Source organism: Rhinolophus ferrumequinum, chromosome 3 (assembly GCF_004115265.2).
Source record: "Rhinolophus ferrumequinum isolate MPI-CBG mRhiFer1 chromosome 3, mRhiFer1_v1.p, whole genome shotgun sequence".
Classification (NCBI taxonomy): domain Eukaryota; kingdom Metazoa; phylum Chordata; class Mammalia; order Chiroptera; family Rhinolophidae; genus Rhinolophus; species Rhinolophus ferrumequinum.
The window spans coordinates 2777453-2790669 of NC_046286.1; the positions used below are offsets into that span (position 1 = coordinate 2777453).

Genomic DNA, 13217 nt, shown 5'->3' on the forward strand with positions numbered 1-13217 from the left:
AAAGTCCATAGTTTTACATTATCGTTCACTCTTGGTGTTGTACATTCTCTGGGTTTGGACAAATGAATAATGACATGCATCCATTATTATAGTATCATACAGAGTATTTTCACTGGTTTAAAAATCATTTGTGCTCGCCTATTCCTTCCTCCTTACCCCCCTACTGCACCCCTGCAACCACTGGTCTTTTTACTGCCGCCACAGTTTTGCCTTTTGAGAATGTCACATAGTTGGAATCATGCAGGCTTTTCAGGTTGGCTTCTTTCACTTAGTAATACGTATTTAAGTTTCTTCCCTGTCTTTTTATGACTTGATAGCTCATTTCTTTTAGCATGGAATAACACTCCATTGTCTGGGTGTGCCTCGGTTTATTTATCCATTTACCTACTGAAGGCAACTGGGTAGCTTCTAAGTTTTGGTAGTTATGAGTAAAGCTACTATAATCAACTATCTAGCAACACCTGCTTTTGGTGTTGTCCATGTTCTGGATTTTGGCCATTTTAATAGGTGTGAGTAGTATCTAATTTTTGTTTTAATTTACATTTCCTTAATGGCATATGATGTAGAACATTGTTTCATATGCTGCTTTGCCATCAATATTATCTTCTTTGGTGAGGTGTCTGTTAAGGTCTTGGGCCCATTTTTCAGCTGTTTGTTGGTTTTCTTATTGTTGACTTTTAAGAGTTATCTATATATTTTGGTTATAGTCCTGTAGCAGATGTGTCTTTTACAAATATTTTCTCAGTCTGTGACTTATCTTCTAATTCTCTTAATAGTGTCTTTTGCAGAAAAGAAGTTTTTAATTTTAATGAAGTCTAGCTTGCAATTATTTCTTTGATGAATCATGCCCTTGGTGTTATATCTAAAAAGTCATTGACATACCCAAGGTCCTCTAGATTTTCTCTTATGTTATATTCTAGGAGTGTTATAGTCTTGGGTTTCATAGGTCTGTGATCCATTCTGAGTTATTTTTTTGTGAAAGCTGTAAGGTCTGGGTCTAGATTAATTGTTTTGCATGTGGATGTCCAGCTGTAGCAGCACCATTTGTTGAAATGACTGTCTTTGCTCCATTGTTGAAAAGACTATTTTGCTCCATTCTATTACCTTTGTCCCTTTGTCTGAGATTAATTGACTATATTTATGTGGGACTTTCTGGGCTAAATATTCTGTTCCAGTGATCTATTTGTCTATTCTTTCAGCAATACTACACTGTCTAGATTATTGTAGCTTTATAGGTAAGTCTTGAAGTTGGGTTATGGCAGTCTTCCAACTTTGTTCTCCTTCAACATTGTATTGGCTCTTCTGGGTCTTTTGACTCTCCCATTAAGCTTTAGAATCAGTATAAGTCTCTACAAAATACCTTGTTGGGATTTTGTTGGGAGTGCGTTGAATCTCTGTGTTGGGAAAAAATGACATCATAACAATTTTGAGTCTTCCTATTCATGAACATGGAATATCTTTCCATTTATTTAGTTCTTTGATTTCATTAATCAGAATTTTGTAATACTATTTGTTTTTTAATTGGTGCATTTAGACCAACAGTTTTATAAAAAAATGAAAACACAAATACATTTTTGTAGTTTACCCAAGTATTATGAAAGGCAGGTTCCAATTCAATTCATTGAAGGAAGGGAAGTCAGAAAAGGCTTCCAAAATACTACTCCTTGTTCTCTGAGCAGCGCTGGTGGTCCAGGTTTAGCTATGATAAAGTTTCTTTGTTTACATTGTGCAGTCTGTCCCTCCTTATACTTGCGTTTGTACTCTTATCTTCTCATTTTATTTTTTCTACTTTTTTTGAATTTTGTTTTGTGATCCTATAACTTTAGGTTGAAATACGAATTTTTAGTGTGTTGTTTCCATGGTCTTTCCTGTGAACTGACCCAAACATTTTTTGCCAGCATTGTTTCCCTTCTGTAACTTCTCTAAACAAATGAGCAACTTTTTTTCCCCTCTGTCCTTGACACGTGGCTTCCTGTTTCTGTGGGCCTTTGATTTACCAAAACCAAAACAAAAAATAAACCAACAGCAACAAAAAAAAAAACCCAAATCCTCAAACTATTGTAATTTAAAGGAATACCAGAAAACATGGAGGAAAAGAGATGGAAAATAATCTGACTCTCTGGGTTTAAAGTTGTCAGATATAGAGCAAATAAAGAAACCCAGATGTGAAGAGGACCAGAAGAAACTGAGAAAAACAATTGGAACTTACCAGCTGCTACTGGACCAATTGCTAAAATAAAATAAAATAAAACAAATTATTATTTTTCTAAATTATGTAGTCATTTCTCATTGAAAAATCCACTTGGAACATCAGAAATGGGACTTTTGGAAACATGCAATCCTGCACAAATATGCTATCCTTTACTAATTCAATATTAACCCTGATTTAATAACCTAAAAATCTAGACCATTTTGGAAGGCCTGTGTGAGGGGTTATATGAGTAAAACTCACTTTTTCTAATGATTTATTAAAAAACCTTCTTAACTAGGGTAAGGGTCAGAATCTTGCAGGAGACTGGTAACTAGTTAAAGGTTACTAACTTAAGTTTCCTCTTCATCTTCTTTTCTGTCCTTCAATATTCTCTTTTCCTTTCAAACCTCTACCACTATGTCAGCAATCTTTTTGGAGCACAGAAAGTTTATTTTTAATTATCAGTTTAAAAACGTATGTCATAATTTTTCATTTTTTCTTTCTGATAATCTCTGGGATTTAACTAGGATTCTAAATTTGGCTTTAAAAATAGCATGGGTAAAACATGCAACACATGCAAGACAAGTGTTCTTACTTGCATATCTTTCAGGGGTATAGAATAGGGCAGAGCAAGGATCAGTTATAATGACAAATGAGCAATCCCAAGAGTTTCAATTTCCTGATCTTCCTTTATAGTCCTAAATCTTTCATAGTAGATATTTTTATTATTTATTTATTTATTTTAAAGATTTTTATTAACTATAGCTAACATACAGTATTATATTAGTTTCAGGTGTACATCATAGCTATTCGACATTTATATACCTAAAGAAGTGATCCCCATGATAAGTCCAGAAACTATCTGACACCATATAATGCTATCACAATTATTGACTATATTCCTTATGCTGTAGATTACATCCCCAAGACTTATGTTTTATGCGTGGAAATTTGAACCTCTTATTCCCCTTCACATCCCCCCCTTTTAAAATTTTCAATTACAGTTTGTTGTGAAAAGACAGCAGCCATGAATAGAGTTTAAGTGTGGGGGCCAAGGGACCGGCAGCCTCAAGGTCTGGGCTGGGTGCCTAATCGGGCCTGTGCATTAGCTTTTATTAGTTAGGTGGGGAAGTAAAGGAGATAAAGCTTGTCAATCTCAAGATCTGTGAATCCCATACATCCTAATAGGAAACTGATTCAAACCAATCACCCTTGCCTGCAGGCAGCTGAACCGTAAGTCTCAGGATGTTTGTACTTCCCTAAGGGACAAAACCTGTATGAACTAATCAGAAACAGTTTTGGAGACAAAGAGGAAAAACTGAGGGTTGCTAGATGGGCAGGAGGGGTGGAGAGTGGGGGGGAGGGTAAGGGGATTGGAGGGCAGTCGGTGACCACAGGATGGCCACGGGTTTGAAAATTAATCTGGGGAACGTAATTTGGTGGTTACCAGAGGGTAAGGGGGTTGGGGGGTGGGGGATGAGGGTGAGGGGGATCAGGTGTATGGTGGTGGAGGGGGAGCTGACTCTGGGTGGTGAACACACGGTGTGATTTATGGATGATGTGATACAGAATTGCACACCTGAAATATATTTAATTTTGCTGACAATTGTCACCCCAATAAATTAAAAAAAAACACACCTGTATACATATGAATAGATGGAGAGCACATCATTGAATCTCTTCCCTTGCAGGTTGTGGGAAGGAATGCAGCCACAGAGGCAGAGGCTCTCCTTAGCCTGGGGAAGGTGGGGGGTTGTGCCCAACTCTGTGAACCCCATAGGTTCTCCTGTTGGTCCCCACTCGACTGCGCCTGGCTTGAGTTGTCCCTACCCCCCCACGCCCGCCCCATGGGGAATTTTACTTGTATTTGGCTGACCAGCCATCTTTTGGGGGCCAAACAGGGAGGCATAAGGTGCAAACACAAAGGTGAAGCAAAGTCCCTGAAAGGATCCGTCTCACAGACTCTCCTTTCTTTGGGGGCAGGTACAAGGAGACAGACGGGTAGGCTGCTGCGTGGCCACAACAGTTGGCATTCAATATTACTTTATATGAATTTCAGGTGTACAACATAGTGGTTAGACATTTATATAATTTAAGAAGTGATCCCTGACTAGTCTAGTACCCACCTGGCACTATACATAATTATTATCATGGTAGATATTTTTAGAGTGGACAAAATGGAGTTGAGTTTAGTTCATCTTCCTTTTTTTCCCAATTTTTATGAGAATTTAAAACTCTTCAAGAGCTATCAATGTTTAAATTTTGCTTTTATTTTTCCTTCCTATTTTAATCTCTAATCTTGTAATTCTTCACTTTCCATTATATTATTTTTCTAGCTCAATCTCTTATTAATAGTTACTTATTCCCACCTTAATTTAAAATATCTTAGCTAAAGTTTTTATTACTTTACAAAATTTGTTTTTAATGACAAGTCCATATTATATCTGTCCACTTTATCCTTCGCATCAATAGTTTTTTCACTTAAAATTAATCATTTTAGGAAATACAGAAAAATCTAAAAGCAAAAGAGATAGGGAAATATGCCACTTAGGTTTTGCATTAACAGAAGTGATCACAGCCAATCACAGCATGGGACCCCCAACCCTATGGGAGGCCAAAGGGCATTAGAATTGCCAACCAAAGAGCATGTTGATGGGTTTCAAAAAGAACTCTAGTCAACCTCACACAAAATTCAAGCTTCCAAAAATTCAGTTACTTTATAGTGGGAGAGGAAAAGAATTTCTGAGACCATTCCTAAGAATGAAGCTGCAATGAAATATGATAAATCAACCCCTCTGTTGGTTTTGTCCAATAGCCTCAGCTTCAAGGGCAAAGCAGGAGATGTCAGTATACCCACAACTTCACATAAACTGCCGGTAAGAGGAGTGGTGGGGGATGGCATGCAGTAATTATGATTGTTTGGATATTAGGAGTTAATATCTAGATATTAGTTTCATTAGTATCAAATATTAATTTCACACAATCATTATAGGTAAGCATTATTTATGAATTATAAGCTAATAGTGACTATAAAGACTATTATTACAGTAAGTTAAAGATTTATTCTTTGCTCACAGGTCATTTAGAAGAGAATTAAAATATAGTCATTAGATAAAAATGTTTGGCCTTTTATGTGGGGTGAAGGGAATATGGAAAGCGGCTAAAAGGTAGGCAGCTGGTGAACTTACACAGAAAATCTCATTCAAGTCGAGGTCATACCCCACCTAGTTTCTAGAATAAAATTTGTCTTAATGCTAGTGCTGCTAAAAAATGTAAGAATGGACGTTTAATCATCTGACAAAAATACTCGGCTCTTTCACAACACTTACAGTGATTGACTAGTTAATGTTAACTTAGAAGAAGCTTTTTATGACTGTCAAATGAAGAATTAAACTGCTAGAGGTACTTCAGAATCCCGTATCAAAAACATAAAAATGGATCCTCTCGGGGGTTGCTTTGAAAGAGTAACAAATACGGTCTCTGACTAATAAAGTTGGTGAGGTTCTCAACCTATGGTAATGAGACAGGTTGGTTAGCAGGTCGTTAGGTAGACAGGGAGGTCCCTGGTGGAATAAACAAAGACAGCCATATCCTAAAACTCCAGGTTTGAAATCACTCCTTTGTTCCAGGACAAAATATAACAACGCCTTGAGGTTAATCATAAAATTCCTTTCGGCCTGACAAACGGAGCAGATCTGATAGGTAAGAGTGGGTTATTTTGCTAATTCCTTCAGGATGGGCAAGCAGGACAAACCTGGTAGACGGATTTCATTAAAAGGGCCAGCTCCCCTTCCCCAAACAGGCAAGGGAAGGTATCAAAGTAAAAGCTTTTGCATTAGTCACTGGGCAGCCCATTTGGGCCCCCTCCCGCTCGGGAGCTCTGACCCTTTGCTTTCAATAAACTATACTCTTATTAAAACTCTTTGCCTCTCCCTGGTCCGTGTTTTCATTCTTCGGCTTCATGAGACACGATCCCGACCCACACCCAAAAACTGTCGGCAGATCCATCATTTACATCAGTAACTAAAACATGAAAAATTTAAGTCTATTTTAGGAGAGGTAGGTAAGGAAGGGGAAAGTATGTATATATGTTTCTTAGGAAATCAGGAAAAAATAATTCCATATTCATTGGTAATTTTTGGAAAAGTTGTTCTTAGAAATCCTCCACTGGAAAGTATGCTGAAGTAGACTCTTGAAGCCTAGTAAGAGGAAGGAATCAGATGTTGCCACATTCGAATTTAGCTTTCATAATTTTCCTGTCTTCTCTCTTTTGGCTGAGAGACATGATTTCTCCGCTCTCCCTCTCTTTGTCTTCAGATTTCCCTGGTGGCTTGATTTCCCTGGTGGAAACACTTGTTTCCCCTTCTCAATTTAGTTTTCTTTGCCAGTAGGCATTTATGCTTTCCACTAATTTATAAAAAACTTCATCTTTTCAGTAATGTTAGAATAAGGAGAATGAGAGCATCAGATTTTCAAGAAATGATTAGAGGTATTACCAAATAGAGATAATAGAAGTTAAATTTTTAGAGAGATTAAATAATACACTCAAAGCCACATATCTGGCATTTTAACTGGGATTTGAACCTAGAACCGTCTGATTTCTTTCGTAATCACTGCAATATATTACCTTTGCATCTTTTTTTTTAACCAGTTCACATCATGCAAGTGGTTTTATTCCATATTTAGAATTATTCCTTAGGGTGTATCTCTGGAAATGGAATTACAAGTTTAAAAGATACTATATTCTATGTATCTTGCAAATATTGCAAATTTGCTTTCTAAAAGGGTTATATTAATTTAAATGGGGTCAGTGATGTCTGAATATATAATTGTTACCAAAGCATCGCCAGCATTGCTTATTATATTTAAGTTTAAGTTTTTATCTTCATTAGGTGAAAAATACTACCTCAGGCCCTTAATTGTTTAACATTTATTACAATTTTTTTTTTTTTTTACCAGTCATTGGGTAGATTATAGTTCTAAATCTTTAGTAACTTAAGGATAGTAGAGAATAGGAAGGCAAAGGGGGTTGGAAAATGTGAACGTGAAATCCTTTACTTCAGGGAAAATTTGCTAAAGGACACCGGAATTAAGAAACAGATGAATAATAACTTACCAATAGGTACTGTAGTAACTGGCAGAAAAACAAGAAACAAAAATATATTAGCCGAGTTTTTGGATCAAGAATAAGTTCCCTTCCTTGGTCTTCCAAGGCATTAACAAGGAGATCTTTGGAAGACACCAAACCTCCCCCAGAAAAACATGCATAATGGAATCAGAGGGATTAGCATTTCTTTTGTGGTAAAGGAACATTCCCAGTCTGATGTGACTGGCTTCAGCATATTTTAACATAGTGAGACAGGTTAGTTTCTATGGTTGCTACATAGACGGGAGGGGGGGGGGTCGGGGGTCCCTGGAGGAATAAACAAAAAAAACAGACAAATCCAGGCCCTGGAATGTCTCCTTCACTCCAGGACAAAGACATGAGAATATGCCTTGAGGTTAATAGATAATCTCAAATCCCTTCTGGCCGGACAAAGGAGCAGATCTGATAGATAGGAGTGGGTTATTTTGTTAATCCCTTCAGGGTGGGCAAACAGGACAAACCTGATAGACGAATTCCATTAGAAGGCTCCAGCCCCCTTCCCCAAGCAGGCAGGGGAAGGTATAAAAGTAAGAGCTTTTGCCTCAGTCACCGGCACCCCCATTCAGGACCCCCTCTCGCTAGGGAGCTGCAACCTCTTCTCCTGCCTCTAACAAACTATACTCTTTTAAAAACTTTTTGCCTCTCCCTGGTTTGTGTGTCCATTCTTTGGCTTCACGAGACACGATCCCGGCCCACACCCAGAAACTGCCAGCAGATCCAACATCATTGACTTCATTTGGGGAATCACAGGAAAATATTACTACTTCAATAGTAGTAGAAAGGCAGAGAGAGCTAGTACAGGTATGCTTAGGTCATGTTTTTCTTCCTTATCTAGTATGGAGGATTTAAATTCTGCACAGTATTTTAAAACAATTATAAATTTGAATGCTAATTGCCACTATTCTCTTTCATCTTCCTGATTTTTCCTTTTCTTCATTGGTATCTTCACATTTGTGATATCCCACCCTGTATATCTTTCCGTTTTTCAGAATGGAAAGTTTTATTTGTTATTAAAAGCGATTTGAATTTTTTTAAAAAGAAAACAAAGTGTTTCTTTTAAATTTAGTCTCTTTGTCAAATGTTTATTTCCATTAAATAATTAACAACCCATCAGGTTGCTGAGTAAGAAAGGAAAGGGAATATTTGTAAATGAAAGCATTTAATGGAATTGGTCAGAATTAGAAAAAAATTTCTCATTTTGGGATCCCAATTTGTACCAGATTTATGAAAAGAAAAGGAACTTACTGATAGGAACTGCTGCATGTGCTAAAATCCAAACACAAATTATTAGTATGGATTGACACTGATGACAGGGTTGACATTGATACTAGAATTCTTACTGATACTGTTTTTAGACAGGAATTTCTGGAATGAAAAGGAAGAGTGAGCTGCAGAGCCTTGTACAATACGAGTTACTTTAGTCTCTTTTTTTTCCAGTAACGTAGTCATTTTGAAAGGGTGGGAAAGAGGTGAGTTTTTTTTCCATTTATCACCCAGTTTTTCTTGGGTGAAATACCTCAGCATTGGAAAAAGCCTCATTTCCTTTAAATTTTGCTTCCGTTTTCACTCTACTCCCTTCTTATTCATGAGTTTTCCCACTTTCCTGTCATTTCTACCTTATATTTAGTTGAAAATGTAGTCTTTTGTTGAAAAGTCAATAGAGCCCCAATCCTAAGAGATTTTCATTCCACTCTTAATTATTTCTGTTTATCAGTTTCGTTTTCCAGATATTACTCAGTAATGCAAGAGAGGAGTTGGTTGATGTGTATGCAAATGTCAGAGAACAGGAGTCGTTCCAGCACAGTCAGAAATGAGGAGAGACTTCACTTGTCCTGACTCCCTCCTCAGGCAATCGTATATAATCTCTATTATGTCCTTACCACAAATATTTTTAAATATGTAGTCTTGTTTGTTTTTAGTAGGGTATTTTAACTTACTAGGGACAAAAATATCAATCATTTATTTTTCCAACAATCTTTGTGGTCAGTGCTTTGTATAAATTCATAAATATTCTATCAGGATTTTGAGGAGAGGGTGTGAGAAATACGTCAGTCTTTTCCTTGAAATGGAAACAGCCATGTTTAGGAAAACGCCCATAGTGAGTGCATAACAGAATTATCAAATAGAAGGGGAATTTCTTACAGTGGCAGGTGTTGTTAACATGGATACAGAGAAGATGGCTTTCTCTGATACCAATCAGTGAGTGAAGACAGAAATACATTCTCAAGCACTACCAAACATATTTGTCAGATGCCACAGCTCCATTTCCAGAAGTGGGACAAATGAACTACTTTTTCTTCCTATTCTCTACTTCTGTGGGTGAGAAACGTGTTGGGAATGTTTAAATTCACATATAAACTCAGGAGGGCAGTATCTTCTGTTTTGGTCTCTGCTGAATTCCCAGCTCCCGGCACACGGCAGGCCCTCAGTAAATTTATTTTTAAAAATAAGATATCCATTAATTTACTGTTGCCAATTCAATATTATTTCTGTCATCTCCTACATTTTTATTTCCTACCAAAACCATTTATAAACTCTAATAATAAAAAAATATTAACAGCTACCATATTTTTCCATCGGTGACAATTTACAAAAATGTTCAAAAGCATTATTTCTAATTCCAGGTCACCTTAAGCCATCTCATTATTTGACTTTCCATCCCTGTGTATTTTACTTTCTAAAATAATCACCAGTAACTTTAGAGGAAGTTACTCAATATAAAAACAAGAGAGAGTAAAAAAGTCAAATGTCAAGCTGTTACATGTTCAGAAAAGCATATTAAAACAGGGACCAACCCCAGAATTCAGGAATAGATACAGAACTTACTTGGCTCCTCTTGTTTTACTGTGAAAAATAAATCAAATAAATAAATGAATGAGAGGTTTCTGGATGAAGAACAATTGCTTCTCAAACTCTTGATACTGGAAGTTTTAAAAACAGGACTTTGAGAGACCAACAAACTATTTAGAATCAGTTAAATATAGTAGGAGAATAAACATCTTCAGATTATTCTACTCAAGTCCCTCTTAATTTGATGCCTTTTTAGAAAGAAAGGAATCATTGGGAGAAGCTATTTCTTCCTTCTGATTTCTCTTGACTAATTCAAACTTTCGAAAATCATTGGCTGGTAAGATTTTTATGTCACTTACACTTCTTGCCTCCTTATTATTATTATTCCTCTTGTTCCCACCACTTCTTTGGAATGACTGTGTTGATTTATCCTGATCATTACTGTGATTCTTGTTTGCTAATTACTGTTCTTTAGGTTAATTTTAGAAGTTTCTCTTTTCCCCATACGCATAAATATCTGAGGGTTGGGAAGCCATATTTCTCACCATTTGATTGGGATGGAGGCACTCTTGACTTTAGACTCAGGTAAATAGACCTGAATCTGAATCCCAGCCTCTGCTGCTCATAATTGTGGGATCATGGGTAAGTTACCTAGTCTCGTTACTTCCTTCTCTTTAAAATAACAATACTCATCTGCTATAATGCATATGTGTATACAAAGCCCTGGCACATTGTAAGTGCTAAATAAACATTATTATTATAGTGCCACCTTTAGCACCGATTTCTTTCAATGAGAGCCTCCAAATGGACATTGATAGTTGATAATGGAGCTAGCTACTGAATAGGGATAGGGAAACGAAGCTAGAAGGAAAGGAATGCTGAAAAGTTAATAGGCCATATAGTCAGAAATATGTCTTAAGTCTTAGTACATTCACAGTAAAAATAGGGCACTAGATACCATCAGAAAACAATGATAACAATAGAATTAACAGAAACATGGGACTTACTTTTATATTTCCCAGGTCTTGCTTCAATAAAAAAGACAAACAAATAAATTAGTGTTGTTGGATCATGAAACAGAAACACATTTTAACGATGTCATTCCAGGATGAGCATCGCACACTGAATAGCAGTGGACAGAAGGAGGATTAAGCTGGGGGCCACTGTGCCTCGGGTGGTTATGGCAGGAGGGTCCTCAGCTTGCGACAGAGCTCACCCTCAGCTTTCCCATCTGGGTCTCTGCAACTGTGAAGTCAGGGAGTGTGTGCCACCCCTACGTATTTCAGTGGAGCTGCTTTCTTGGTCCTCCTTTGCCCTTTTTCTCTCCCAATCCCCACCAACATTCGAGATCTCTGCAATCCTCATCATTGTTCTCCACTTGCTTTGCCCAGGTTGTGACTCCCTTCTCTGAGATCAGCTTTAGTGTTCTCTTCATTAATCCAGCACTTAGCATGGTTTCTTGAGACCAGGAACTTAACAAATTTTTGCTGAATCAATGAAGAAATTCTCCATACTGTAGCCAGCATCAGAATACCCTTCCTCTCCCTCTGGTCTCCTCATGCAACCCTGTCAGGAAGATTTTGTGCTAGTGTGAAACAGGTATCGGGCATCTGAAGACAACAGTGATCCCTGTAGCACGATGCATGAGGGTGCACAAGAGATTGCTGGGTGTGTGTGTGTGTGTGTGTGTGTGTGTGTTATCATATGGTATTTTGTGTCTAAGCCCTGGCAGAATTTTAGCTGTAAGATTTTTTGATGAGGTTGGAATAATATCTTCAAAATTATTAATATAAATAATTTTCTACTTGCAAGAGGAGAAATAATCAGTACACTTTTGGAGTAACTTGTTCTTTAGTTCTAGGAAGTTTTTGGAAATGGCCAGGTGTGGAAAAACAAAGCAGAGATCATGTGAAAAGTAAGATTTGAAAAGGAAATATTTGGTAGGCTATGACTCTGAGTAACCAAACTGCTCCATGTAAGAATGAGAAAACCTGCACAGAAGAAAACTTCTGTTTTTCTAAGGATAAATTTGGATTGCACTAATGTTGAAAACTTCATTGAGTGTGTAAGCGTGTGTGTATGTATGTGTTCTGTTCACAGACCGCTAAGCAGCAGTTTTATTGTGATATGTTAGGAGCCTGAACTCAAGCTGTGCTATTTTGGGGCTCACGTAGCAAGTATCAGTAGGGAGAAGGACTCCTCACTCCTCATGGACCCGCCCCAGGAGCGCTGTGAGCATCAGTGGCTTTTTCAGCCTCGGAAGGCAGCACCCTTGACCAAGAAGAATGCTAGCCATGGAAGGAAGTGGGCTCCTTCAAATAGCCTCATGGACAATGGTTAAAATAAAGGAAACCAGAAAAGGCTTGTTCTGACAGGTGGGTGGGGAGGTGTAGCCTCTCCCTTAGAGAGTCCCAAAGGGTGGGAAGGTGTAGCCTCTCCCTTAGAGAGTCCCAGACCTGGAAGAGACAAAATGCATGGCAGGTGGGCTGGGTCTTTTGCAGGTGGACACACTGGTGATTCACAGCCAAATTTGCCACAATGGCCTGCTTCCTTAGGGTTTCACAGTATATTTGTTTTATTTGCTTTGTTTTCATTTTGAGATATTAAAAAATACTCAAATAATAATGTCTCAGGAATAGGCAGTCATACTGCCTATAATGTAACATTTGTCATATATGTTCCCAATTTCTTCTAAGAAAAAAAAAATATTACGGAGATGGCTAAAATCCCTTTGAATCACCAATCCTAGGTTCATTTCCTTCCCTTTGCTCTTTGCAGGCAACCACCATTATGAGTTCAGTGTGTCCCCAAGAACTTTTAAAAGTACTTTCATAAATATGTGGATTCCTAAGCAATATTGTGGGCTTAAATGGTTTTTGTTGTTGTTTTAATTTGCATATGTTAAATTTAACTTGCATCATCTTTTAATACTATTTTATGTCTACAAATACCATTTTGCCTCTGGCTTGTTTCATTCAGCCCTGTGATTTGAGATGTTTCCTTGGCTATATATACAGGCACACATATAGTTGTTCATTTTAAACTGCTGTAGTTTTCTGTTTTATGCGTATACATTATATGAATTTATTT

The 13217-nt window shown here is 37.4% G+C and overlaps 1 protein-coding gene across 1 annotated transcript in view; it reads right to left on the reverse strand.

Annotated features, from left to right (window-relative positions):
• TSBP1 (testis expressed basic protein 1) overlaps positions 1-13217 on the reverse strand; it is a 70305-nt gene that overhangs the window by 15770 nt on the left and 41318 nt on the right. The window contains exons 21-24 of the mRNA XM_033103166.1: positions 11135-11155; positions 10164-10181; positions 7308-7325; positions 2210-2230 (exon numbers count right to left, since the gene is read on the reverse strand). Coding sequence (XP_032959057.1) covers positions 2210-2230; positions 7308-7325; positions 10164-10181; positions 11135-11155 — 78 coding nt within the window. The remainder of the gene's footprint in view (positions 1-2209; positions 2231-7307; positions 7326-10163; positions 10182-11134; positions 11156-13217) is intronic.